Raw genomic sequence first — 26986 nt, forward strand, 5'->3', positions numbered from 1 at the left:
CTCTATTCCTGTGTTAGCACATTCCTGAATTTTTACTAAAAGCTGGTGCCAGCTGTTTGTACATTGCCTTTCTCGATGTTTGAGATTTAGAAGAGCAGTCTCTCCTCCACATTAGAGCATGTAAGAAATGAAGCAGTCTACTTTCAAGGACATCACAGTGACTCCAGTAAAGCCTGAAAAATGACTTTGTATAAATTTGTTGTTCATGCCTAATTCTGTCCCCTTCTCTAAAACAAAATGAAGTAAACTAGCATCATAGCTTCCCACCCAGAATTATGGCCATGTCTCTGCATGAACCCCTTTTTTATGTGTTTATTTACCAAGGCTTTAAAATAAGAAATCACTTCTTTATAAAAAAATTGTCTTCTTGGAATAACAGGTTTAGGCATGATTTCTGATAGAGCAATAGCCCCTCTATGTGATAGCTAACACTTGCAGCAAGAAACAGAAGCTCATCCATTCTGAGGGTTTCCATTAGAGAGACAGGCACTGCTGTAAGAAATTGATTCATTTTTTGCATCATTGAGGTACTCCATTTAAACAATGTTTTGTTGCCTTTACTGATAAAGCATTGTAAAGCAACAGAATAAAAAAAATAACTATTTCCTTTAAAATTTGAGCAAACTTCTCAGTCATCAGTCAAGTCTGACATCAGTCAAGCTGTGTTCTATAAAGAGCAAGTTAAGGTCACCAGCAAGTTGAGACAATAATTTTTTCCCAACAAACATTTCTTCTGACAACTGTCAGCTCCAGCAAGGGTGCTCACTATCCCTCCTGGTTCATCCTACCTCAGGTCTTCATCTAGAGATGAATAGTGGCACAATGGACCAAGCAACATTAATTTCATACCAACAGTCATACCAAAAAACTTAGTTATAATTGTTTCCTTCACACTGTTATATCAGAGATAATGATGGACCACATCTTGACTTCAGTGACACTCATCTTCACCCAAAGGAAAAAGGAATACCCAAGCCTCCATCACAACACAAACACAAGCAGAATTTGTCTATTTAATTAAAGCCTCTGAGTTTGTGCACTGCTGAAGTCAGTAAAGGTGAGAGGCATGAAAAGCAGCATAAAGGAGCAGAAAATCTGACTCAGAGCTCACAAATCCAGGCACGTATTTCACAACAGTAATGATACAAAGAGACAAATACACAGAAATTTCTACAGTGGGAAGACTCCAGATGAAAATAATAGTGGTGCACAGTACAAAGGATTACTCAACCTGCAAAAAACATTTCCACTGATCAGAATGGATGCATAGTGCTACATCAATAGTTTGGGAAAAAAGGAAAATTTAGGGTTTATGTCCCTGAAGTTTAGTAAGTGTTGTTATCCCATCCTTCACATGTGAACTCTTGTATGAAGCAAGTATGAATGTGTGAAACACAGAAGACTTCAATATTTGGCTTTATTTTGTGCTACAGATCATAAGCACCTAGTCCATAAATCACTCTCCCTATTGCATTTACAATGCAATTAAGAAAGCAGAAATCCTCTTTCTCCCATCCCATCTTTAAGTTTATGCAGAACGCTTCAGGGCACACTGAGTGATTGAAATCATTTTACTTGGCACAATTGTCTTGTTTTCCATCCTTCATCCTGTTCCATAAACTGGTCAGTCCATGCATTACTACCTCTCAACATCTTTGAGTACATCTGGCCTCTTGCTCCAGTCAGCTGCAAATGTTGCCTTCCCTGGTGAACAACAATAGAAATGTTCCTCTTTTAAATGGAAGATAAAGTCCAAGTTTCCAATTTTATAGCACTCTACCAATTCCCCTGATTTCAGCAGACAAATAAGGAACTCAAACCAGTTTTCATCCTCCAAAAACAGATGGTCAAAGATGAGTCTCCAGGGATGGAGAGACGCTATGATAGCTAAATACAGATCAGTTTAAAAGCCTCCAAGGGTCACAGCAAGCAGCAACTTTAAAAAACAATCATGTGCCACTAAAACATACTTGGCAGCACATACTCACTGCTTCCTAAAGCCAGCATTATGGGTCGGTTCTTGGTAGGCACGGCTGGAAAAGAATTACCCTATCCCAGCTCTCTGCCAGTCCTAGAAGGTGTGTATTTTTCTCTCAGCCACCTGAGTGGCCTCAAAGGAGCAAATCTCTCAAAGTGTGTGATTTGGTCCTGTAAATTTTGATTCCTAGCCAATAAGCTGAACTATAAGCAATAAGTAGCACATATTTATGGGGCACCTGTCAAAGATAGCAAAACAGTCAATAAAATTACCTTCTTTGGTATATCAGCAGCTTCACCTACACAGCCAGAAATCTCTCAGTGTTTATACTACACACATTTGAGGTCATTGTTTTTTTTTTTAACCAGAAAGGCACAATTCACCCCGGTGTACAGAAGCATCATCAGCTTGGTCTCAGCTAGCAAAAGAACATGATCATTTTATGACTCATGAAAAGTGCTATTTCCTTTAATTTGGTCTCTTTGGAAGGCATCCATGCTATGGAGGTTTCACTGTCATAACAAAAAGTGAGTCCTCAATTGCCATAACACCTGAGAGCAGTAGGAAGTAGCACCCTTATAGGAAACCAGCCTCTGTTATATGACAGAGCACAGAGATGCTGTGCAGAATACACAGCAAACCAGTTCAGTTCATACCTGAGAAAAAGCTTCATTTCTGAGTGACTGGCCTTAAAAATATCAACACACACACTTGAATAACCTATACATTTACTTTGCTTAGATAATGCTTAGTAGCACAGTTTTTGTTACAATTTAACAACATTTAAATTTAAAGTGAGCATTCAGAATGTAATTTTCTGTATCGGTACCACTGCTGAGGCTAAACTTTAGGTGATAATTATAATGTTGATCATCTGAAATGAAAGTGTTTCATAAAAAACTACTCAAAAACCAAACAATTAATGCTTAAAACCAAAATCCTTTACAAAAATGTCATAAAGAAAATATAAACATTAAATCTTTACTTGGAACCAAGAAATTTACCTTGTAAAATGTTAAAAAACAGAACTCAGAAATTAATTGGTATTTACGGTAATTTTTTTTAATTCCTGAATTAATTGAATGAAATTCTGCATCAGAAAAAAAAAAAAAAAACAGAAGGAGAGGAATATTAACACAGAATGATTAAATCACAGAATCATAAAAACATGCCACCTCTACACATCTTTCAAATACCTCCAGGAACGTCAACTCCACCACTTCCCTGGGCAGCCTCTTCCAGTGCTTGGCAACCCTAACAGTGAAAAATTTTTTCTTAATAACTGAACTCAACCTTCCCTGGTGCAACTTGAGGCCATCTCATCTCATTTCATCCTGTCATTTGTTACTTGTGATAAGACATATTCAGACATATTCCCACTTTTGATTTCATTTCAATGGGAGGTGAAATTTTGATTCATAATGTTTAATATTTGGCAGTCCTTCACCTCCAAAGTGTAAAATATTGCCTGTGCCAGAAATTTGTTCTGGAAACATTAGTCCCTATGGTTTATATACTGTTCAATTCCTCTTATCATGGAATATCAGGAGATAGAAAAGACTGTCCCTAATTTTAGAATATAGTCAGGACATAGCCAGCAAAGACACAATAAGTGAGCACCAGGAAAGCTCATGGGCCCTAGACTAGATGCCACTAGACAGGAAGAGACTTCAATGCACAGCTAAACCTGGAGAATTTGATGGTCCTGCTTAATATGAACAATGGCTGAAAAATCTGAGCGTTAATGAATGCCAGCAATGAGTGAAGGGGCCATAATCAAGGCAAGAGCAGTAATTAACTATTGGAATCCTCTGCTCACTTCCCACTTGGTAAATAGCATAGATACAGTTGTACTGGAAGCCTTTTATTGGGCAATAAACAGTGGGTTTTTACAGTGGAGCCTCAAGGTGCTCATAACTTTATTCCAGTATGTAGTATTTGTTTGGATTTATCTCATACATAAATTCTTCATCTAAAGAAGAGAATTAAATCCTCATCTTGACCAGCAGGTGATTCTTACAAAAGAAACAGCTCTCCCTGCTGGTTAATCAAGTGATCTATCATGGCACTGAATTTGACTCATTTTATCTGATGGAAGATGTTATTGTTTCAGAGTTAATGGGTAAGAAATAACCCAGTGACTTCTCCATCTCCAATGGAAAAAAAAAAAATACAGTTGGTTTATTTAAGAAATACATTTCATTCAAACAAACAAAAAATCAACCAAAAAAAACCAACAAAACAGAACACAGAATGAAGTATAAAAGTATAAATAATGAACAGAATTTATACACAGAAAATTATGTTATTGCAAAAGAAAACAAAACAGCAAACACTCATCTCCAGTAGCTAATATAATGTAAGTGCTATTCAGAGAGAATTTACTGCTTTTCTACAAGTACTAGAGCACCTCCATGCACAGTCTGATCCTATATTCTACTGAGAGTGCCTCCATTAATAAAGCCCCCTTGTCCATTGAGCAGAACAGCAGGAGATACCAGTTCTGAGCATGTAGACAGGTTATCTGCTTGACAACAGCTTACAAAATGTAGCAGACACAAATTATTACTTTGGTACTTACTGTCATAAGAGTTACTGCAAAGGCAAATTATTTGGTAACCCTGCACATATGATTATAGCACCATGTTAGAATTAATCTCATTACAAAAGAAGTGCTTCCTTGATCATAATCCTTCCCTCGCAGATATTCCTGACACTTTTTTGGGAGGGGTGTAGCACTTAGTGGAATAAAGTTAGCATTCTTCACAGATTGATGGCAAACTGTTTTTTACAGGTAACAAAGTGATTCTTGAGATACATGAACATATGAAAATATATTTTTCAATATTTCAGAAAGACAATGTTTTGTTACCTTGGCACTTGAGTAGACAAAAACAGGCTTACACATTCCAGGTCTGGTTCTTGGATCAGTCAGAATGTGATTTTAATTCTCTTCCAAAAGTGGCACTGGGAACTGTTTTGGCTTACAACATGAGATGGAAAAACCTGAGGTGAAAAAACAAAGGTTACTCTCATTTACACTGGTGACAGTTTCCAGGCAGAGCTAGGTTAAGTGCAAGACTAAGAGGAAAACAAATGATATCTGTACCCAATGTGTCAGGAACATCAACATCACGTCTGGCACACCTGAAAACAGAACCCAGAATTGGCCAGAAATTCAATACCATTCAAGACTAGTTTCTCGGTTACATGCCAGGCACTGTTTTTACTTGTCAGGACATTATTTAGCTTTGGAATAGTATGTACATTTAAATATATAGACAAAAAAAAATACAGTTATTTAAATCCCATTCATCTTTGCAGTACTTTGTGTCACCAAGGCATAAAATAAAGCAGGTAGACGGGACAAGTAGCAATGATGAAACACAGCTTATTGCCTGCCTTAAAAAGACTGTTTGGTTTGATAGCATCAGACTAGTCAAAAATTAGCACATGAACTATTAGATAAGGATCATTGCTGAAAGCTAGGTAATAAGGATCACTGTCCAAAAAATCTTGGAAAGCATCCATATATTTGACCAAAAGGATGAGATTTATTTACCTCTATGGATAAGGGACTGCGCTTATAAATTGGGTCACTATGAAAGCAATCTGAGGCACAGTGCTCAAAAAGTGTGGATAAAAACATTCTTTATAGTCACAGAAAAGGTGCCTGTACACGTGTGTGTGTGTGTGTGTGTGTGCATAATATTATTGTTCTGTAAAATCTCCCAGGAATTCTGGAATGATGGGTGGAGAGAGGTGACAGCCCCCCACTCTGTTCTGTGCTGTTGCAGCCTTATCTTGAGTCCTGCATGCAGTTTTGAGCACCAAAATAAAAAAAGATATAAAGTTATTAGAGAGTAACCAAAGGAGGGTTACAAAGGTGGTGAAGGGTCTAGAGAGAAAACTATATGAGAAGCATATGAGGTCACTTTGCTTGCTCAGCCTCTAGCACCTGGTGTGACTCTATGCGTTGTGCTGTGCAGGGTCAGGAGTTGAACTTTGACAGTCCTTGTGGGTCCCTTTTAACTCAGGACATTCTACAATTCCATGGTTCTATTCTACAGACATTACCCCAGATGCATATAGGAGTGTGAGCTGCTCATATTGCACCAAAGAGTGCCAATCAGTCCCTTTCTTCAGCAGGCTTCCAGACCAATTTCTTCCTTGTCTTGCATCTTGAAGAGACTGCAGTCTATTCATCTACCTGTCAACAATATCAAGACTTTCAACTCATGCAGTATCATGTGTAAGTACACTTGTTAAAGCACACAGTTTTCTCTTAGAAAGGTTTCTTCAAAATAATAAAAATATTGTAGGTTTATTGAAATGTCATCAGATGACAACAGCATGAAATTACCTTTCTTTTTTAATCAGCCTTTATAGCAGAGAGATGCCATAAAGCACAACAGCATCCAATGCCTGTTGCGCACCACAAGCTGAAAAAGCATCTCAGTCTCTCCCTCTTGTTTGTGCAAGGCTTATTCTTGTTTTCTCAGCCCTTTTTTGGAGGATTGCTTGTTCTCCCACTTTAATAATACAGTTCTTTAAGGACCAAAGCTGAAAAGTGCACACAAGCTACTGAGCTTTGCTTTGTGTTTGGTACATGGGAGACAGACAGGTGGATGGTCAGACAGATTTTGTAGAAGCTTCATCATCTAGACTTGTTATGAAGGGACAGTGTTAATAAACGATGCAACATGTGAAACTCTGATTATATTTCATGTCATGTTCAAAATGCATCTTCAATTCTGAAATGCTTGAGCTATATAGGCTTTACAGGACATAAAGACTACAGCAAGAAATGAATTGCAGCTTAGCATGCTACGTGTGAAGAGTAAATATCCAGAAAAAAAAGAAATACATTAGAATGTTTCTAGTAGAAAATTAATTAAATTTTCCAGCTTCTTACTTCTAGAGCAAATTATTTTACTGTGAAATGACCAGAGGGAGAGCTACCACATCATGCTTTTCACATGTTTACTGCAACAATTAATATCTAAGAGATAGTATGAATTTGGTCATGAATATGCCCTTAACACAGAGTTCCTTCTCTCCAAGATCAAAGCCATCGTACAAGACATCAGGTCACTAATTCTTAACGGGGAGGGAAAGGGGAGGGAGGGAGAAGGGAGGATTCTATAGCTTAGAAGAGATACTGAGAAGTCAGTAAACAAGATCTCTGAACTGAAATGTAGCGTTATTGAGACTCCTGTTTCAGCAAGTTACTGAATGTTGCTCTCAATGGAGACCATTCCCAACTGAAGGGCCTGTAGTCAGTGGCTTTCCTACTGTCAAAAGTGTCTAATCCCATCAGCTTAGAGTGCACTCTCCAGATCTCCAGACAGGTTACTTTTCACAAGAAAACCTGTCAAAGAATGGGAAATAAACAAGATGAAAGCAAAGATCCAGCCTACCCATCACAGATACCACCAGTAGCAGCCAAAATTTTTTATTCTTGTAGTTATGTGTAAAAATATAGACAGTGTTTTCAGTCACATGCTTGGGTTCCTGGTCCTGGGCTGATTTTGAATCCAACAAGTGCTTCCAATTATAACAGATTTCATGGCATGAAGTTTTAGGTTGGTTACACAAAACAAACAAAAGCCAGAAGTCTGGGACTGGAGGAGTGTGATTTTTCAAGGCTTTTGAGCAAAAAAAATGTTGCTATAATTTTGACAACATAATTTAGCAGCTTTTATATAGAGCAATCTACACCTCCGCCCCTCTCCACCTTGCCTCCCCCTCTGGTATTGTCTTGCCTGTCAATTATTGGAAGAAGAGCCTGTTCTTTAAAAGGCTTTTAAATTATTGGAAATTATTTTGAATATATTCTAAAAGCTCTTGAAAGAAAGAACACTACCCCTACATACACACAGAGCAGAAAGTATTTATTTGTATTGTCAACTTAAATGTGCGGGATTAACACGAGAGTTTATCTGGCTAACAATATCAAGAATCATCAGTGGTGCTGACCTAGTGCTTGAGCTGTGGGGATGCTAAAAGGTAAACCTAGTGCTCCAAATGCTAAACGTGACATCACTGTGCCCATTCCATTCGGTACCCATGATACTGTGAGGACTGCACAGAAACAGTGAGGGAGTTTGGGGCCATGACACTCCAGGGAGTAGTGCTGCAGTTAATGTATGCACCCCAGCAAGCAAAGCAAGGCAGCTGCACCATTCTGCCAAGTAAGCAACTTTGTTGTTAATGTGGGGTTTGTTTGCTCTGATACATAACAGACACATTCGAGTTCCTTCAAACTATCACTCTGACTGGCATTGAAAGATATTGTATTATAAATTTTACATTATAATAGTGTTTACTGGCAGAATAAATTGCATACCTGTATTGAAGTGATGGAAAAAAGACATCACTCATTATCACATTGAGCAGCATGCTGAATGCAGCAGTGAACAGTGATAATCGTGCCAGCTAAAGCAATTTTACCTATGAAAAGTTGTTCAGACATAAGAGAGACTGCTAATGTCTTACACAAGGCACAGCTATTTCCTATTTGTTTCTGAGAAGAACCGTACTATTCATTGATATCTCACAAATTTCCTAAATGTGATGTACATTACAGGCATAAAAATTATTTCTCAATTTTCTTCACATTCTTCTTTTATCTCCCTCATATCTATCTTTCACATCACCAGCTGTTGGTTTTCCATCTTTTAAGACACATCACACAAATTAGAAACAAGCATTTGGTTCAAATGTTGCTTTACAATTTACCCCCAGCCCCTCTGATCTCCTAAAATGGTTTCCAAGACATTTCTCCAGAGAGACCCATGTATCACCTAAACAATTTTCATTTCCAAATTTAGCCTTCATCTGAGCCAGGGGTGTGAGAAGCTGATTCACTTGTCTTCCTTTAAATTTTGCTTTCTCATTGTTAATATACTTAGATGAGTTTCATCTTCCTACCTCTGCCTACCAGTAGATATTTAGGGTGGTCTTCACTGCCAGATAGGATACCTTATTTTAGGCACCAACATGTAGGACTCTGTAGGCTGGTGAGGTGTGTGAGCTCTCAATGCAGATCTAGTTAGTGAAACCCAGATGCAATTTATCCAAAGCAGGTAATAAGGATACCTTAGCAGATGCTGCCTGGCTCCAGCTGCTGAAGGAAATAAATTTCTCTAGGGCTTCTGTCACACACATCAGCTGCATGCAGAGGTCTTCAACAATATAAGATGCATGGAAGAGTCTTAAAGCACATGTTTATGCAACTGAATTAGGCCCTAGACCTCTGGTATCCATTGCAGAAGCCAGTCCCTCACTGCCAGACACCCAAGTGCAGATGAGTTCCTCCCCAGAAGCCAGGTGAGATGATCCTCACTGATAGCTCCCAGTTTCACTATCTGGCTACATCTTGGAAGTTCAGTACAATTACACAGCACTGCTCCTCCAAAGCTTTTCAGACCCAGTCTCCATTGCTAGTTGCACTTCATGTCTTTGAGGATCTTGTCCCCTAAAACTCTGCTATCGTTGCAACCAGATTTACTTAGAAAAGAGTAGGAGAGCAAACACAGTTGTGCAAGTTATCTGTGCTTAGCAAACTACTGAGTGTCTGTGGACCCAAGGGACTATTTCCTAGTGGTCTTTCAACTCCGGGGGCTCAGCCCAGAAAGGAATGTCTGGGTACCAAACCAGGTGCAGTATTTCTGAGGAAGCACTGCTGCCACAGGGAGCAGAGGCAATGCAGGGAGAGGATGTGGCAGCTCAGGCTCTGCTGTGTCACTCAGGTGGCTGAGTGTAGTGGTTCCTTTGGCAATTTCCTGTGCCAAGGTAAGGATTTTTTTGATAGAAATCAGGTCACATCAGAAAGGGATGAAAGGGGCTTTCAAGGGTCTTGTTCTACAACTGAAGATGCATCTCTAAGTGCCAGCATCTGGGGGGTGGGGGAGGTTGCCATAATTAAATACATTAAAACACAGATCATATAAGTTATAAGAAGTGTAATAAGGGGGTACTAATCTCCCCAGTATTGCAGTTCTTCTTAAAATATGGAGAAAATATTAAATATGTCTCAGATTCTCTATATTCCAGCAGAAGACCCTGCTATGTATTAGCCAAGATAGCAACGTGCCATATTTTGAGAATAAAAGTCTTTTTCACATTCCAGTTATCCTGTTTCTTCCAAAAGAATAATGAAATGGGAAACAAAAAGCAAATACTATTAATGAAAAGCAGCACTGTTCTGTGAATTCCTCTTACTTGGCCATGTTGGAGGTAGTGGGGGAGTATTTTCAAAGATTGATGATCATCTCCTTCCCCCTGCTCAAAGGACTCAGCCTTCATTAAAAAGTTTGACTTGCCTGCCATGGGACATATATTTCTCATTTCAAATACTGCAGTTCAAGCCAGTTGCTGGTTCTAATATCAAGTTTCTGTTTACAAACAATATAAAGCATGGCACCTCTGTGTAACTAAGTCTATGTTCAACACAGAAACAGTCACAAGGATCACAAGATATATTAAAAATAAATAATATCCAAAGGAAATTGTACATGAAAAACAAAAGGAGATAAATTGAAAATTGGAATTTATGGAAAAATAAAGTGAGTCGTTAGAGCTGTTTTTTCACTCATAAAAATTATTATTTCTCTAAAATGTATGTTACCCATGCATTTATCTACATTTCTGTTTGTCTATCATTTACCTGTTTTCCACCTCCTTGAAAGTAACCACCTATTTGGAAGAGCAAGTTAAATTGTCTTCCTCAGCGAAAGGAGGGGTGAGAGATAAAAAGGAGAGTGGAAAATTATGAAAAATCTTGGTGTAATCTGAATAGCAATGAAGTAAAAGCTACTCCTTGATGTGCCTATGAATCCTGTAAATGAAGTGGCCCTTGAATTAAATTAATTTAAAATCTGGCAAATATTACTCGACATGTTTGTCAATGTGCTGTATAATTATTAATTTGTTCATTGAGGCAACTATATAAATAAATAGAAAGCAGAATGCCATGATTAAACTAACATTAGAAATCCAGGGTCAAGGAGCCCTGTTATACAGGGATCTAAATAGCTTTCCCAGGTCCTATTTTTACATCTCCATACAGATCTGCAGGTCTGTAACTGCGAATTAATTGGCACACATTTAGATGCCAACAGAGCTTTTGTATTCTCAGTGCACATTTTGTCTTCTCAGAGTGAGATGTTAGTAATGGAGGTTTTAATATTACCCCTAGGGGAGCACCAGAAAATCTTAACAATTTCCTTCACTAGAGTATTTTCATTAGAGCTAAATGCTGTGCAATTTACATTTGAAATCAGGTGTAGGGTAAGTATAATGTGACAAGACATGTTGCAATGTTAGGGTTTTTTTGTTCAAATGTTCCTTATTTACTGCAATATACCCTCAAAAGATAAGCATGCAATTAAAATAAATATCTTGATTTTTAACCACTCCTAATTGAACTGTTATTGGGATAATAAGAGCACAAAATAGAATCAGGTTTAAAAGGACCCAAAGCACAAGATTAAAATATTACTCTATTTAAACAAGAATGTTTCAGGCAAAATAGGTTCTGTGGAGCAGAAATGAGTTCATGGTAAGTAAATCAGACTAAACCCTTCCTTTGTAGAATTAATTCAACCTCGTGGTACTTAAAATGCCAAGAACTCTGCATAACTCACAGGAGAAAAAAAAATCCTACCTTTTTCAACACCAAAAATATCCCCAAAACTGAATTGTTACTTAAAAAAAATAAAATGTAACCATTAATAAAGGCATAATGCAGTAAAGAGCTAGAGAACCACTAACAAAAGAGGACGGACAAGTAGCTGAAGCTGAATTTTGGTAGCTGGTCCAGTATGAAATTCTACTCTGCCAATGTCTGCATCTCAGAGCACCTATATTCCATCATTGGCTTGCTTTTTCATAGTGACAAAAGAAGAAACTGCACACCTACCACAGCCTCAATCCAATCAGGGCTTCCTTCATGCCTAAACCTGATCACAGGACCTGTTTAAATATTTCTCCATGAAAAAATCCCTAATGGGCTCACTCAGACCAGGGTTATTATAGATGGAGGTCTCTAGAGAAGGAAGAGGATTGCAGCACTTGCCTGGAGCCTTCTAAAGCTGAGAAAATAAATCCACTGCCAGCAGCAGGAAGAGAAGAGGAAGCAACAATCATTGCAATCTGCTGTTCTGTAAAATGACAGCCAGCCTCAAGTGCCACAGAAAGCCACGTTACGATGAAAGAGGTCTAAGCACAAAGGGTCAGACCCGGAGGGCTGGGATGGTTACAGGACTGTCATGACATATCCCACATGCAACACAGCCCCCTTGGGCTGTGAAAAGCATAGGAGGGAGGAAATTGTCTTATTACTTTCTTTCTTGCATAGCCAGGCAAAAAAAAACCCAAATTATTTTGGAGGTCAAAATATCCATTTCACCTTACCAGGCTGTACAAGTTTAAGCAATGGCTACTGCTGTCTGCATAGCAACAATGAAGAAAGGGGTTTAGATAATAATGAGATTTGTCACCCTTCATATTGCCTCTCTCCTGCCTCTGGATACACAGAGAGTCTAAAGCCAACTGTCACATGAAGGGAAAGGAATCAAGCACAGAGGCTCACACCTTGTCTGGACAGGACCAGACTTTCAAAGCTTGGTCAGTGCACACACAAAGGTGAGCAGCCACAGCAGTCTCTCATATGCTCACACTCAAACTCATGAAAACCCAGACCTAGATCTTCTGATATTACTGCAGCTTTGCAATGTTCTGCTGTGAAGGGCTCTGGGAGTTTTCACAAAAAAACATACTGAATACAAGACCAACTGAAACATTATGAACATTCGAGGTTCTTCCATCCTTGAGGATAGGTGAAACTTAAGAGTCTTCTAAAGAATTTGCCAAATACTATTATTTCTGAGAGCAGCAATGAATGGTTATGATGTCTTTGTAACCTAATAGATTTTTATGAAGTGTTCACTGCCATCTGAATGGCCATGAAACCTTTGCAAAGCAAAACCTAGGCAAACATTTAATAGGATCTTGTCCTTTCACAGCAAATGGTGGGCAAGGACCAAAGGTCAGCAGTTGACACCATGCAGTGGTCAGCAGGACAAGGTGAGCAGAGAGAGGACAAGCTGACCTTGAAAAGCTTGCAAATATTAAACAGCAGGAAGAAGAGGAAGAAAAAAGAGGAGGACTAAGAACAAAAATGTTTCACTTCAAAGAGAATAGATGAGATGAGAAAAGAAAAACTCAAGGGGTCCTAGGCTTTGTAAAGGCCTCAAGCTGTTAGGCATCTTGCCTTTATTTATAAATAAAACAAAACAAACCCCAAAGAAATTATAAGAAGTCTTTTTGGATGAGGAACACAGTGAAATTATATTAAAAATAATTTTAAATGGTAGAGTTGAGGCATAAAATAACCAATATAATCTAAATTCTTTTGAGATTTGTTAGAGAAGTGGTTGCATGTGAAATCGCACTAATATTTTGGAGAAATAATTGTAACTCTGCTTTCCACATAGCTCTGCCCACACCTTAGCCACATGTACATCATAATCCCAGATGTTTTTCAGAAGGTTGTTGAAAATGTTGACTATGTCTGAAATGCAAGGAGAAGTACAGTCACGTTTTCAAATCATTTGGAAGAACAGAAAGCATAGAGAGAGGTTTTTTCCTCTTCAGGGAGGAAAATGAGGTAGGAGGGAAATAATCTCAAAGAATTTTAGAAGCCTACAAAGTGGATTTCCCTTCTTAGCTACTTTATGGTCAAAGGCAAGAATGCACATTTCTCTGAAAAACTTATTCTGGCCTATTCTAGACCTTTGTTTCTAGGCTGTGTATGTAGAAAAAACATGTGCTAGGTCATGAAAGACAGACCCCACCAGATGTGTTTAACCAGGAAGAGAGCACAGGAGAAGCACCCACACACCTGTGCCCATTTCAATTTGCACACGATTGCTAAGGCCAGTGCTCGCTACTGCCGAGTTGCTGGGTCCTGATCTTGTGACAATAATGATGCTTCTCCCCTGATTTGCTCCACCCATGGAAAAAAAGTCTTTGTATTTATTGCCTCACTATTAGACAGTCACACAGTCTAGCTTAAACCACCACACCTCTGAGTAGGGAGAAATGCTGGATCAAGGAAGAACAAGCACCAGATTCAAGTCTTGGAGGGTGTTCCATCAACTTCTGTTTCTCAGGTGCTTCTCCTTCTGCCTAAGTTCAAAGACATACCAGTTAGTCTAGCTAAGAAATTTGGCTTAATTCCAGAGAAGTATTGCTCTCTGAAAGTGCCCTGAAAAGTTTCTGTGCAGTTTTTATTTCTTTCTTTCTGTGAGCTCATTTTCTTTAATTTCATAAATCTGACATATAAGCACTGAATTTGTTTCTTCTTCCTTTAAAATTACTTGGAGTTTTCTCATTGACTTCAATGAGAAGAAGATAGGATCATGGGTGCCTAACCAAACAGGATTTCTGGTTGAGAGCTGATAAAATATTTAAGCAATTCTAGATAGAATTCTTATTCTGAGGGACTTCATATGGCCCATTTAATTCAACTTAAGTGATTCTTTCATGCATAAGTTCTCTTATGTGAGTAACAAGGAACACACAGTTGAGGAAAAATTCTTCTTCACAGCTATCTGGAATGTGGACCCATTAGTAAATAAAAGAGGATTTAAGAGAAATATTCTTGAGGATATAATCTCCCTTGTGGAAAGAAATGTCTTGTACCATAGGCAGGCCTGATGGGATTTGAAAATTATTTTATACTGGAAATCAACTTATTTTTGCTTTGTCCATACTATGGTTTGGCAATAATATCTAACCAATCTCAGCCTCATAAGATGACCAAAATCCATTAGTTGGGAATGCTGACTCATAGAGCAAAGGAGGCACAGGATGGAAGTGGAGCAAACACAGGGCTGAAATACATGAGAAATGAAAATAGAATTTGAGAACACAGGAGAAAGACGCTGGCTGAAATTGTGCAGACACTATTATAAATTCACCCCAACAACTTTTTTCTCCTCTTCCAGTGCTGACAGTCCCTAGAGAAAATAGCATTATAGGTCCAGAATATTTTGAAAATTATCTATATTTATGGATTAAAATTGAAGTTTATCACTATGTCTAATTCTAGAATATAGCCAGTCCCTACTCCAAGTATTTATGTATTGCTATTTTTTATCTTTTACTTTCTTTTTCAGAAAGCTTAATGAAAAGGAATGGAACAGAACATTTTCCAAAACAGAGTATTCAATTTATTTTAAATTAATTGAAATCTTTGGGTTTTGAAGACAAAAAGTTCATTTCATTTCAGAATAAACATCAGAAAGCATAAACACTTCTCTTGATATGTTTGAAAGAGGAGCTATATTTTTTCAGCTAAAAAGGAAACTTTGTTCCAGTCAATATAGAAAATCTAAGAAATAAAGGTCAAGTTCAAATAATTTTTTCTTTCAAAAAAACACAGCTCTCATTCCAACTTTTTCACCAGCACCACCATTAAACAACATTACCTCAACTTTGCAGTCTGCTGAAAACTCATCCTAGACAGGCATTTAATTTGTAAAGAGAAGGAATGATAAAACCTTGTTCAAAATATTTTTCAATAATATTAGACTGAATTTTCTAGAATATTGGATCATGGACATGAGCAAACTGTCTTAGACTTTGTCCCTGTAGATTAACGATAGAAATATTTCAATACCACAAAGTAAACCATCTCAAGTTTCATTTTTAAAGGCAGAAACATGCAAATGACAAACACTGGCTGTCATGGAAGCTCAGTGCACACTGTGCTCTTCTCTGCCAGTAAGGTTCTCAGATTTTTTTTTTATTACTATTATTATTATTATTATTATTATTATTATTATTATTATTATTATGTTCTACATCTTTCTGACCTATTATTCTATTCATTATTATACTTATTATATACCTGTATAGTGTTTAAACAATTTACTTTTTTTCTGTGTTAGTACTTTGTTCGAACGAAGGAGGTCTTTTCTCCTTTAAAGGGTGAGGAGGATATTTTACTTGTGATTAAGGCTCTGATCTTTAGTCTGGCTTTAACCATTTCTCACAGGCACAAAACTTGCAGGCACATTTTGCAATGTAATTATTTGTGTCTGCAATCTAGTTACTTAGATGTCTGAGTCCCTGATTGCATCCATAAGTCAGGGACTTGGACATTTAAGTGATCTAAATTGCACCTACAACAATTTGCACCTAAAATGTCAAAAAAGGATATAGCACAGAGGAAAAGAGTTCAAAGATGGGTGATGAGAATAATTAGGGACGTGTAAAACCTCAGAAATGAAACAAAATGGAACAGAATTGGACTGTTTACCTAAGAGATGAGATGAAATGAATAAAAGAGGAAATGATCAAATGCAAAGGAAATAAGGAGTGTGATAGAAAAGACAGATGAGGCACTTTTACCTCCCCCTCCCCCTTTTACCATAAGGCAAGTACAAAGAGACATTTCAAAAAATTTAAGCATGGAAGATTGAAAATTCACACAAAAAGAGACACATTTTCACATAATTGACATGTGAAAAACCCAACCACCACATGACACAGTGAATCCAACAGGACTCAGTAGAAGATGGGTCAGCTCTTTGGATTCAGAAATGCCCAAAACATTTACAAGGCAGAAATTTCAGAGAAAAACTACTTACCTTTCTTCTTCAATGCTTCAATTTCTGTTTGTTTGGGCTTTTCAGTTTTCTGCATTTTGTTTTCTTTCCTTTTTTAATAATGACAGGGTGGAATGAGTCTTTCTTCAGGAGCCAGTTAATTTTGATATGTCTGACACAGGTTTCCTTGTATCTTGCCTCTGAGGTATTTAGGGCTGCCTCTGGTTTGTCACAGGTCACTGGGAGAAGAGATGAGATGAGATCCTTATCAGTTTCAGCCACTCCTCCTGAGAAGACACACAAAACCAGGAGCCCTTTCAGAAGCTGCCATAGTAGGACTCAAGAGAGCTGTGGACTGCAACCTTGCATCTTTTCTACCTGAGAAATAGGAAATGTGACTGAGAAGTTAATATATTTCATAACAGGGAGTGTCATTATATATTTAAAGAACTAGAATGTGAATTACTGCAGGGACTTTTTTTTTTTTTACAAGAAAATCTGCACGAGACAGATTATTGGAAGAGACATTAAAGGGACTTGCTAAAAACATGCCCCATATTCCACAACAAAGAGGAAAGTTATTACTCTATTCTCAGTAATAGAGAAAGAAATGGATTTTCTTTTTTTCAAAAAAGAGAAATACATGAGACATACATTCACCACCTTCCAGTATTGGCTAATAATTTTGAAATCAAAAGAAAAATACAAGGAAGAATTCAAGAAAACTTGTAGAGAAAGAGAGGTGGCTAGGACACTGAGCGTTATGCAAAATAATCCATTAGGTACTCTCACAGTGCAGATCACCAGTGTCTGAACCAGTAACCACACTCAGGTAGATTTGACTTTTACAAGAAAACATGGTTAACAAACCACTGTGTTTTCATGCAAAAACTGTTTTGCTAAAAAACTGCTGATCTGTTCTGAGAGTTCCTCTGCTTCAAAGCCTGATCTCACCTAAGCTGGTCCGTCCCCTCCATACAGTTGAATCTGATGGTACAGCTGCTGTAGGTCTTCAGCAGAGCAGAAAGAGAAACACACATCAAAACCAGATATAATTTGGGAGTTTAGACATTTCCTGAGCTGTAGGAGATGTGGGTTGAAGTCTCATCTGGAAATCAGGCCAAATGTAGATTTGGATAATGGTCTTTCACAATCTTAGAGGAGGTCCCTAGAGAGCCGTAACAAAAATGATTTATCAAGTGTCTTTTCAGCCACCATCTCTGGAGGTGATAAAAGATATGTAGATGTGGCACTATGGTTAAGTGGTGGACCTGTCAGTGTTAGCTTTAGAGTTGGACTCAATGATCCTAAAGGTTTTTTCCAATCTAAATGGATCTATGATGCTATGAGATAGTTCCAGGTTTGACTACCATAAAACACAGGACCTAAAGCCAGGGTGCTTTCTTGACCACCTTGGCCTACCTGGTTTTCAAGTTAGTCTGATAGTTTTCAGAAATTATTCTTGTTCATTCCTAGTATCATCCCTTGGATCACAGACAGGCTCTGGAGGTTTGAATAAATTCTATAAAATGTAGGGAAATCAAATGCACTAAAAATGCCTTGCCTGGATAAAAATATATCCCATGTGTTGATGCAAGTGTAGAAAAAACTCAAATATGGATATTTAGAAATGTAATGCAAGTGGGTAGAGGACTAATTCCAGTTTCCAGTAAAATACAGAGTCCTTGTATAGCCATACATGGCCCTGGAACAGGATCCAACAAAGCAGTATGAGGTTTAAGAGGTTATGATAAGAAAAGACAAAGATGTTCCTTTGGCTAAAGAAGTAATGGAAATAACTACAGAATATGGTATAAATAAACAAAGTGGAATTAGAGAGATTCAAAGAGCTGAACTATACAATCAGAGCAGTAAAGTAAGTGATTCTGACAGGTCCAGGGTCAAGGAACAGGAGAGAGAAGAAAGCAAGCAGATTAAAAGTCATTGCAGTCTTCAGTTGCAGCTGAGACAATGGTGGCATGAATACACACTTTAGATCCTGGAATGAAGAGTTTAGACAGTATCAGAGATTTTGGCAACTCTTTGGATTTCATAGACAAGGAGACTTAATATGCAATATTTACTTCTTCTGATTTCTTCCCCTTTGTGTGAGTGAATAGGTGTCAGATTGTTTGGTCAGCTTAAACTCCTTTGAAACTGAAGGGGCTAATTGACAACTTTCATTTAAAAGCAAGTGTAAGAATCCAGAATGGTCCTTTTGTCCACTGAGTTGTTGAATCAATAGCCACGCACTGACAATATGTGCGACAGTCCAAACAAAGAAGTGCTTCCAAGGCTGAGGAATTTGTTCTGATTCTGTGGAGATTTGAAAGTCTGTGAGACAAAAAAGAAAGCACAGTTGTTACAGCAACCTTCAAGGAGACACTAGACACAGCCTAGATATGCAAATTTCAGAAAAACTTGGAGAGAAAATATTCTCAGCTGATTGATGGTTAAAGGGCACTTGGATCTGAAAGCAATGAATGTGTCTAAAACTGTTTCAGAGAATGTTAGCCATCCCAGGTCAGAACTGTGCCAGGGACCACTTTTTAATTTAACAGCACAATCAAGCTCCAGTGTCAGGAATGCTCCCAGTGCTATCCCAACTCACTAGAGCAGATGTACCCACCCTGACCCTGACTCTGCAGTTGCTGAGTAGAGATAGGCCAGGCTGCAGCTTCAGGCTGAATTTGGGGGAGGCAGAGGGAGAGAGGTAGCTTCCCTCCTGATATTTTGCTGTGTTGGAGTGGTACCCATCTCTTCTCATACTCTCCCACCAGCTGTACACAAACACAGGCTGTTTCCCAGAGAAAGGCAGGGCAAAGTGAAGAGGACTATGTAACATGCTGGATGCTACAAGTGCCTGTTACATTACAGGATGCCTGAGCAGTATCAGAGACGGCACTCAGCTGAGCAAAGATGTATTAAAAAGATTTCAACATTCATCAGTTTTACAAGCCCTACCACTGGGCTATATTCTGTTGAAAACAAGTGGTTGCCTTCTTCGTTTGGCCAGACTTCAATTACTGCAGCTACAAGAAAACACATAGCCACCTTTGTTTTCCCATCTGGGCCCCAGCAAAGGGAAAAAGATATTTTTTTTATTTTTTGCCCTCTGTATGTTCTTTCTGTCTCCTCTTTAGTATTTTCCCTTTTCTATGAATCCACAGACCACTTTTGCTTTTCAAGCATTTAGTTTTTTCCTTTTTAAGTATTTTTGGAAAATATTATCTCCTGTTCTCTCCTTCTCTATTCTTTCACGTTTATTCCTAGTTAATGTTCAGTGGCCAACACCAGGTAAACACAATGCCAACATTTAAAGATAAACTCATAATTTATAGCCCTTGTAAAGAAATTTCTTCAAATTACAAATTACCTCATCCTAATGTAACTGATAATGGCCAGATGAATCACATATAGGAAGTATCTAGTTCTCTTCTGTCTCTCTTACTGTGGAAAAGTTTTGGAAAATAGGATTGTCTTTGGCCTTGTTAAGGAGGGAGCAGAAAATGTCTCAGAAAGGAACCTGGGCCAGGTCTCTGTTGTGCTAAGGAAGAAAGTATTGGAAATCCCAAATGTGTCAAAACCAAAATTAATTGCCTCACCTCATTCAAAATAGAAACACACAACTCAAAAATTTCCACCTTTAAAATAAAGCAAAACCACACAACATGATTGAACTCCAGGCAGATCCAGAATTCTTCCACAAGAATTATGTTTGAGAAAGGGTAAGGAAAAATATTAGCAATACAAGACCTTCACACCCTCCTTTTATTTTAAAAATATATACTTCTCCAACTGATTTTACTTTTTGCTTTCATTTTTATTCCTCTCTTTGTATACTCTCAGAAAAAAAAAAACCATTAAGCAAAAAGCTGGTTCACTTCTCACATAAGTTCACTGAAGTGAGTTTTTACTCACTTCAGTGGATTTAAGTCATATGGAGTTGGCTTAGGTAGTCACACAGGAATGGTGTTCCTCCACCTCCCGCTCACTTACAGAGATTTTTGAACATGCCTAATAAATGTAAGGTCGCAGTAGCTAACTGTGTTTCTGTTTAAGTCAGTGGGTTGTTGTCAGGATCATTGGGACAATACAGAGAGGTTGGAAACCTACTTTGAGCTCTAGAGAGACCATTATCTGAGAGGGTTAAATACAAATACCATTCATCCATCAAGAAAGATAGATTACCTATTCAATTTCCTATTACCTAAAGTCAATTACCTATTCAATCACACTGTATCTTAAATGGGGGAAATTCTAAAAATTGAGTCAGTCAAGTACAAGCACTGGCTGCAGGAAGTTGTTCCTCCATATGGAAACTGAGTAGCAAACTAACAGGACAGACAGACCTTTTACTGGGAGTCAGTTCCCATTCTGTTGAAGTACATTCATTTTTCCTTATTTAAGTTTCTTAACTGTTGTTTTTAATGTGAACATGCAACTATAAATCTGTGCTGCTTTCAGTGAGGGTGTGAAATAATGCAAGAGAAGTTAAAGAGGAGTTTACGTTGCAAAAATATTTCTGTTATGGAGTTAATTTCATATCATTTTATTCTTCTCAAACTTATAATTTTCTACTGCTCATACATTTTTATGGCCACAAGTGATTGTTAGCATCATCTAGTCTGACATGCAGCATAGCAAGGGCCAGAGAAGTTCATCCAGTAATTCTTGCATTGATCCCAACAATTTACATTTGGATTAGAGTATATCTTCTGCAAAGATAACCAGTCTTCATTTAAAAACTTAAAAGCAATGAAAAAAAATTCTGCTACACCTCCTGGCAATCTGTCTGAATAGTTAATTGAATGTTAAAAATCCACAATTTATTTCCAATGTGAATTTCATTTTATGTTAACCTTAGCCAATGGGTATCTTTGCCACAGTGGAGGTCTCCAGTCATCCTCACATTTCCCAGTGCCAAGGAGTTAAGAGCCTGGCAGTTGGGAATTTCTTGTTAAATATTTTTGTCACTCAAAGGTGATTCACTAGAGAATTCACTAGAGAATTAGGCATGATTCATGGCCAAGCACTATCCCTGCAATACCCCATCCTGACAGCTGATCCCTGCAACTCTCCACAGTGGAAAGCAGAGGCAGTGGGAGCACTCAGCAGAAAGGATGGCAGCTAAGTTCCATAAACTGGGCTCATGTCTTGGAATCACACCTCCAAGCTGAGCAGAGGCCCTGGAGAAAAACCCACAGAAAAACCCACCCTGGCTGCCCTGGAGAGGCAGCTTATGGCTATTAGCTCCTGACAACATAAACACAACCACAGCATTAACAGATGCTAACCCCAAGGATACACACCAAGGGGCATGGAAAATGTGATCAGAGCAGAGCAGATAATTAATCTGTGCATGAGAAGGCCATGGCACAAGACCCAGTGTCCTGCTTGAGGAAAAGGCTCAGAGGTAAGCAGGGACTTGCAGCCACATTTGTTATTTATAGCTGAAAAATGATTGGGTACTTACAAGCCAAACACTCAGAAAACCAAGTTTCACCCATTCCATCTTCATCTCCTTGTTTAATATATGGGTATTTCATCTGCAAAATTATTTTAGATGCTTGCAAAGTGGCCCTAATGTAGCCAGCACTGCTCATCCTCCCTCCCCACCAGCCTGCTGCAGTGCCTGCTGTGCTAGTGTCATGCTATTAACATTCCTCCAAAGCCACAGAAATGCTGGGATGTACCTGATGCATTCAGAAACCCAGCAGGTGCCTTCTGCAGGTACTGTGTGTCCATGCAATGCCAGGAAGCAGTCATAAACTTAACACAGTAGTAAGCTGTGTAATTTTTAGATAACAGCTACTTACATAAGTACAGAAATTGCTACATTTTATATGTACACATTGTTCACATTCCAATTATGGACCAAGACCCAGTGCATGCAATTAGTATTTAGGAGCAACACATTATTTTTTTTTCCCAGCATGCCACTCTGTGATCTGAAAATGCTGGTCGGTTCCTAAGTTACTTTGCATGTGTCAGTGCAATTTCCCCTCAGTCCCAGAAGCTTCTGGAGCACCTAAATAATGTCATGAGGGCCTAATAATTGTGTCCAGGGAGATTCCCATACAATTTTCATCTTTTATTACATGTTTCGCTTATTTAGACGTCCGTATCATTTGGCAAATTGCATCTGCAATACATGGGGAGGCTGAAGTGTAAAAATACGCTCTTGTGCCTCATAGCAGCCCCAGGTGCAAGGTATTATCCTTTAATGCCATGGAAAGGTTCCAGCTACCTGACACGAGGACAGGGTGCAGCGACGCTGACTAATTTCCCTCCTTAAGCTTTATTTTCCAACACCGAGTCATTTGCGTTGCAAACGGCGACATTTTAATATTTAAAATGGGTGTCGACCCATTCTCGCTGCGGGGAAGGCGAGGCCGTGCGGTTTTGCCTCGCTCGCCTCCCCGGGGGTCGGCCTGAGGCTCCGGGAGAGGCACCGCCGGCTCCCAGCGTCACTCGCCCTGCAAGGCACGGCCTCCCCTGCCCGAGGGCCCACCGACCTGGGGGATGCACAACGTCCGGGGACAGGGCGGGACGGGGCGGGAGACCCAGCCCTGCCCTTGCCGAAGCGCCGGGAGCGGGGGCAGCGCCGGGGACCGGAACCGGCAGCAGGGCAGCGGCAGCACGGCCGGGAACGGCCGCCGGGGGGCAGCGCGAGATCGCCCAAGCGCTGCCGGCTCGGGCTGGGCCCGCACCGCTCCGCTACCGCCCGGCTCCGCACTGCAGGGCCCGGCTCCCGCCCGCACCGCCCGGCTCCGCACTGCAGGGCCCGGTGCCTTCTCGCACCGCCCCGGCTCCTGCCCGCGCCCCTCCCCGCGAGTGCTCGCTCCGGGCAGGCGGCTGCCTCTTCTGCCAGCTAGCCTGCGACAGGATGAGACGAACAGTCTTAAGCTGCGCCTGGGGAGGGTTAGGTTGGACATTCGAAGAAATTTCTTTATAGAAAAGGTTGAGTAGACATTGGAATAGGCTGCCCGGGGTTGTGGTGGAGTGACCGTCCCTAGAGGTGTTTAAGGAAAGACCGGACGTGGCACTCAGTGCCATGGTCCAGTTGGGTGTTCGCTAACAGGTTGGATTCGATGATCTTGGCGGTCTTTTCCAGCCGAATTGATTCCGTGATTGCGCTCCCGCGGGGCAAGGCCCAGCAGAAGGCGGCCCCGGCTCCCTCTCCCTCAGCCGCCGGCCCGCCCGAAGCCCGCGTTCCCCAAGCGAGAGGCCGCACGGGGTATTTATTTAAGGAGATTTCACCCAGGAGCTGCTGATCAAAGCTAATGCAAAATAAATGTCTCTCTTTAATAGCCTGATTCCTCGAAGCCCTTGACACTGGAAATTGGGAATTCCCCGTGCCATTAGCACTTAGCAGTAGGCGCTCCAGCCCAGCCAAGAACAAGGGATTAAGAGGTATTTGTCTAAACTAATTTCTCTCTCTATACCAAGTCTATAGAGACTGGTGTTACTCTGCTGGAATTGTGCAACACGGCTAATTGGCTACAAATTTAACAGTGGCAGGACTGCCACCGCAGGCTGCCGCCGGTTCATTACCGCCGTTCTGCCTCGGAACGGGGGCACCTGGGCTGGCCCTGCCCTGGGAAATGACCGCCTGGGCATGGGCGGCGCTCCCGGCTCTGCGCAAGGTGAGAGGCCTGTCGTGCCTCCCCGGGGAGCCAGGCTGCCTTGTGCAAAACACAGTCAGAGCATTAAAATCGTCATTATCCTAGAAAAGGGATGGATGTAGCACAGGCTCTGCAAAATTTTATTTTTGTGAACGATCATTCAGGATGGAGGTTGACTTTTTTGCACAGATATTATACCACTAGTCATCTCCCTTCCACTAAAAGGGAGACAAATACTTGTAATATTTGGCTGTGATTCCTTGAAATTCCTCCCTCCAGGCTGTTTTGTACCTTGACTCCACTGTTTGCTTCTTTACTACTTGACCACAAGCTAAAGCAAAAAGTAGTTGGGTTTATATTATGCATGCGTCTGACCAAAGGGTCATTAAAGGTACACAGATTTTTGGTTTATTTGTAGGTCAGTCAAAAAGGGTTCCTGGAACTACGGAAGAAATTCTAGCAAAGACCACAGCCTACGTCACTGATGCTGGAGAATGATTCCATGACAACCAGGAGTTTGTCTACCCCCAAACTGCACCCCCTTACCCACAGTAGCACCACTAGACTATTCCTTGTCTTAGGAGGGGAGGCAGAATTCTCCCAGCAGGACTGTTTAGTAGGCTAAAATGAACTTGTCCACTCCCAAAGGTGCTGATGGAAATCTGAATAGCCATATGAGTCAGTCAGGACCTCAATAACCTCATCCTTCAGAGCTAACCTCACAAGATGAAGCAGTGCATCACTGTTGCCTTGAACAGAAAGGTCATCCTGAAGTTTTGATGTAATCCACCTCAGCTGCCCAGGAACCCAGGGAGCTGGCAAATAAAAGACAGTAAAACTATAGTTTCCCAACACCAGTTTAGATGACATTTTCAGACACTAGATTCACAAACCAGGTTGTATTTCTGCCTGAGTAATTTTGCTTCTCATCATTCAAGGTCTGTGATTTGTCTATTGAGTTCAGCATCTTAAAATACCTATTCCATATGGTTATGAAACTCCAGCAGCATCTTATCCACCCAGGCCAAACTATCAGGACACTATTGCAAGAGTAGTTGTTTAAAAAACTCTGCAACACAGTTTGTTGAATCTTGGCTTGTGCTGTTGGGCACAGTTATCCTATACTGAGAAAAGCCCATGAAAATTCACAGAATGAAATTCCTTCTTTAGTGAGACAGATGGGAAACACCCAGAATTTCAGCAGAAACAGAGTTTTACTGAAGGAAGACATAGATCTCCAGCCAGTCATTGAGTTGATCTAAAAAGCCACAGGAACCAAAGCCTGGCTGGCAATGTTTGCCCTCCCTCTTCCTTATATACACCCTGATGAAAAGTTAACAAGTGGTGTCTGTTGATGTGGAACACACTATCATCCTCCAACAACACAAAGATAGCATCAGTTTTAATCTCAATCTACAAGGTAACAATAAACTGCTGGCCAAGAATCAAACTAATAATATCAGTCCACAAACACACAGAAACAATTCTGTTAAAAATCTGACATCTAAGGTGTTGTTAATCAAACCTTTCAAAGTAGATCTCTCTCATGGCCTTAAACCCAAGTGCTTTCTGAGATGTGCATAGAGAATACCACAAATTCAGTGAGAACATCTTCAATATGAGGTAACAATGGCATACAGAAGAAGGCATGAAATGAGATGATTATTCAAGATGTTCCACTTCTGTACAAGACATAACTAAAATATCATCATGCTAGGAGCAGGGGTTGTCTGCTGAGGCAGTAAGTACCCCTGATAACTTCATCCAGCAGCCAGAGGCCAAGCTGCCTAGCCCCATCTCATTAAGGAGAAGTGCTCCATTCAATGAGGCACTTCAACAGTGGTCTACCTTTGAACGTGCAAATACCCCCATTAAATCTGGTGGATCGGGGCCAAAACTAATTAATTTAGTGATGCTTTGCATCAAAATCTCACTTGCAATACATAGCACTCACAATCAGAAAGGCAGAGGATTAATTAAACTAACTGTGTAGAAAGCTGAGCAGGTTAGGACTGGGTTAGGACTAAAGAGCATAATGATATCCTTAGTGGAAGCCAGAAAAGCAAATGATCACTGTGAAACTGATAGGAATTTGCTGAGGACTTATTTCTGTTTAGGTTTTTTTTTGGTTGGTTGGTTTTTGGGGTTTTGGGGGTTTTTGGGTTTTTTTTTTTTTTTGTGGTTTTTTTATTTTGTTCGTTTGTTTTGTTTTGTTTTTTTGTTTTTGTTTTTGTTTTTTTTTGTGAGATAAATGAATTGGGACTCACAAGGCAACCAATTTTGGGTCCAAGAGGTCATGCACTTTTATTTAGATTATTTCTTTCAGCCTGCCCCTACCAACTGGGCTCAACCCAAACTGTATCATAATCAGCAGCTTCATATTACTTCCAGGTATCAAAACAGGCCATGGAAAGCTTTTATCACTTGGGATTAGCCAAAAAAAAAAAAAAAAAAAAAAAAAAAAAAAAAAAAAGAGAGAGAGAGAATGAAAGGAAAAACAAAAATGCAAACCACTCTAGATTTTGAAGATTTTCAGACATGTCTTAAATGTGAACTTAGATGCATTCAGACCATGGCTTCACTGTACCTAGCTTAGCAAACAGGCTGGACAAAAAGACCTGGGTTTGACAGTATGCTGTATTGCAGCAGATTCTGATGGATTACACATACTAAGAGAACAAGAAAAAAATTTAGTCAAATAGAGTTACTGGAACAATATTTGAGAAAGTAGAACAGTAATTGCAGCACTACAGGCTCTC

At 39.7% G+C, this 26986-nt stretch overlaps 1 protein-coding gene and 1 long non-coding RNA gene across 4 annotated transcripts; one reads left to right on the forward strand and one right to left on the reverse strand.

Moving 5' to 3' along the window:
- Positions 1 to 1416: 1416 nt before the first annotated feature.
- LOC128784023 (uncharacterized) lies at positions 1417 to 23192 on the reverse strand. 2 transcript variants are annotated; one of them, XR_008429333.1, is made up of 6 exons: positions 23118 to 23192; positions 16642 to 16838; positions 6056 to 6188; positions 4851 to 4984; positions 3175 to 3232; positions 1417 to 1704 (listed from the first exon to the last, which is right to left on the reverse strand). It is a non-coding gene; the product is annotated as an uncharacterized LOC128784023 (long non-coding RNA). The 2 variants fall into 2 exon arrangements; XR_008429334.1 differs by lacking the exon at positions 3175 to 3232.
- LOC128784022 (translation initiation factor IF-2-like) lies at positions 22881 to 25070 on the forward strand. Of its 2 annotated transcripts, XM_053935257.1 has the most exons (4): positions 22881 to 23528; positions 23717 to 23839; positions 23914 to 24015; positions 24646 to 25070. In XM_053935257.1, exons 1-3 carry the CDS (start codon positions 23125 to 23127, stop codon positions 23933 to 23935), a joined length of 549 nt encoding a protein of 182 aa, XP_053791232.1. In that variant the 5' UTR covers positions 22881 to 23124; the 3' UTR covers positions 23936 to 24015; positions 24646 to 25070. The 2 variants fall into 2 exon arrangements, with proteins under 2 accessions (XP_053791232.1, XP_053791233.1); XM_053935258.1 differs by lacking the exon at positions 23717 to 23839 and having other exon boundaries at positions 22881 to 23562.
- Positions 25071 to 26986: the final 1916 nt, after the last annotated feature.

Source organism: Vidua chalybeata, chromosome 2 (genome assembly GCF_026979565.1).
Source record: "Vidua chalybeata isolate OUT-0048 chromosome 2, bVidCha1 merged haplotype, whole genome shotgun sequence".
Lineage (NCBI taxonomy): Eukaryota > Metazoa > Chordata > Aves > Passeriformes > Viduidae > Vidua > Vidua chalybeata.

What these genes read in the sequence shown, in the direction of transcription:
- LOC128784022 (XM_053935257.1), top strand. Translation starts at nt 23,125, where the DNA reads ATGCACAACGTCCGGGGACAGGGCGGGACGGGGCGGGAGACCCAGCCC. An exon ending in CTGCGCCTGGGGAGGGTTAG is followed by an intron (nt 23,529 to 23,716) that starts GTTGGACATTCG and finishes GGTCTTTTCCAG; the next exon opens with CCGAATTGATTCCGTGATTG. An exon ending in CAAGCGAGAGGCCGCACGGG is followed by an intron (nt 23,840 to 23,913) that starts GTATTTATTTAA and finishes TCTCTTTAATAG; the next exon opens with CCTGATTCCTCGAAGCCCTT.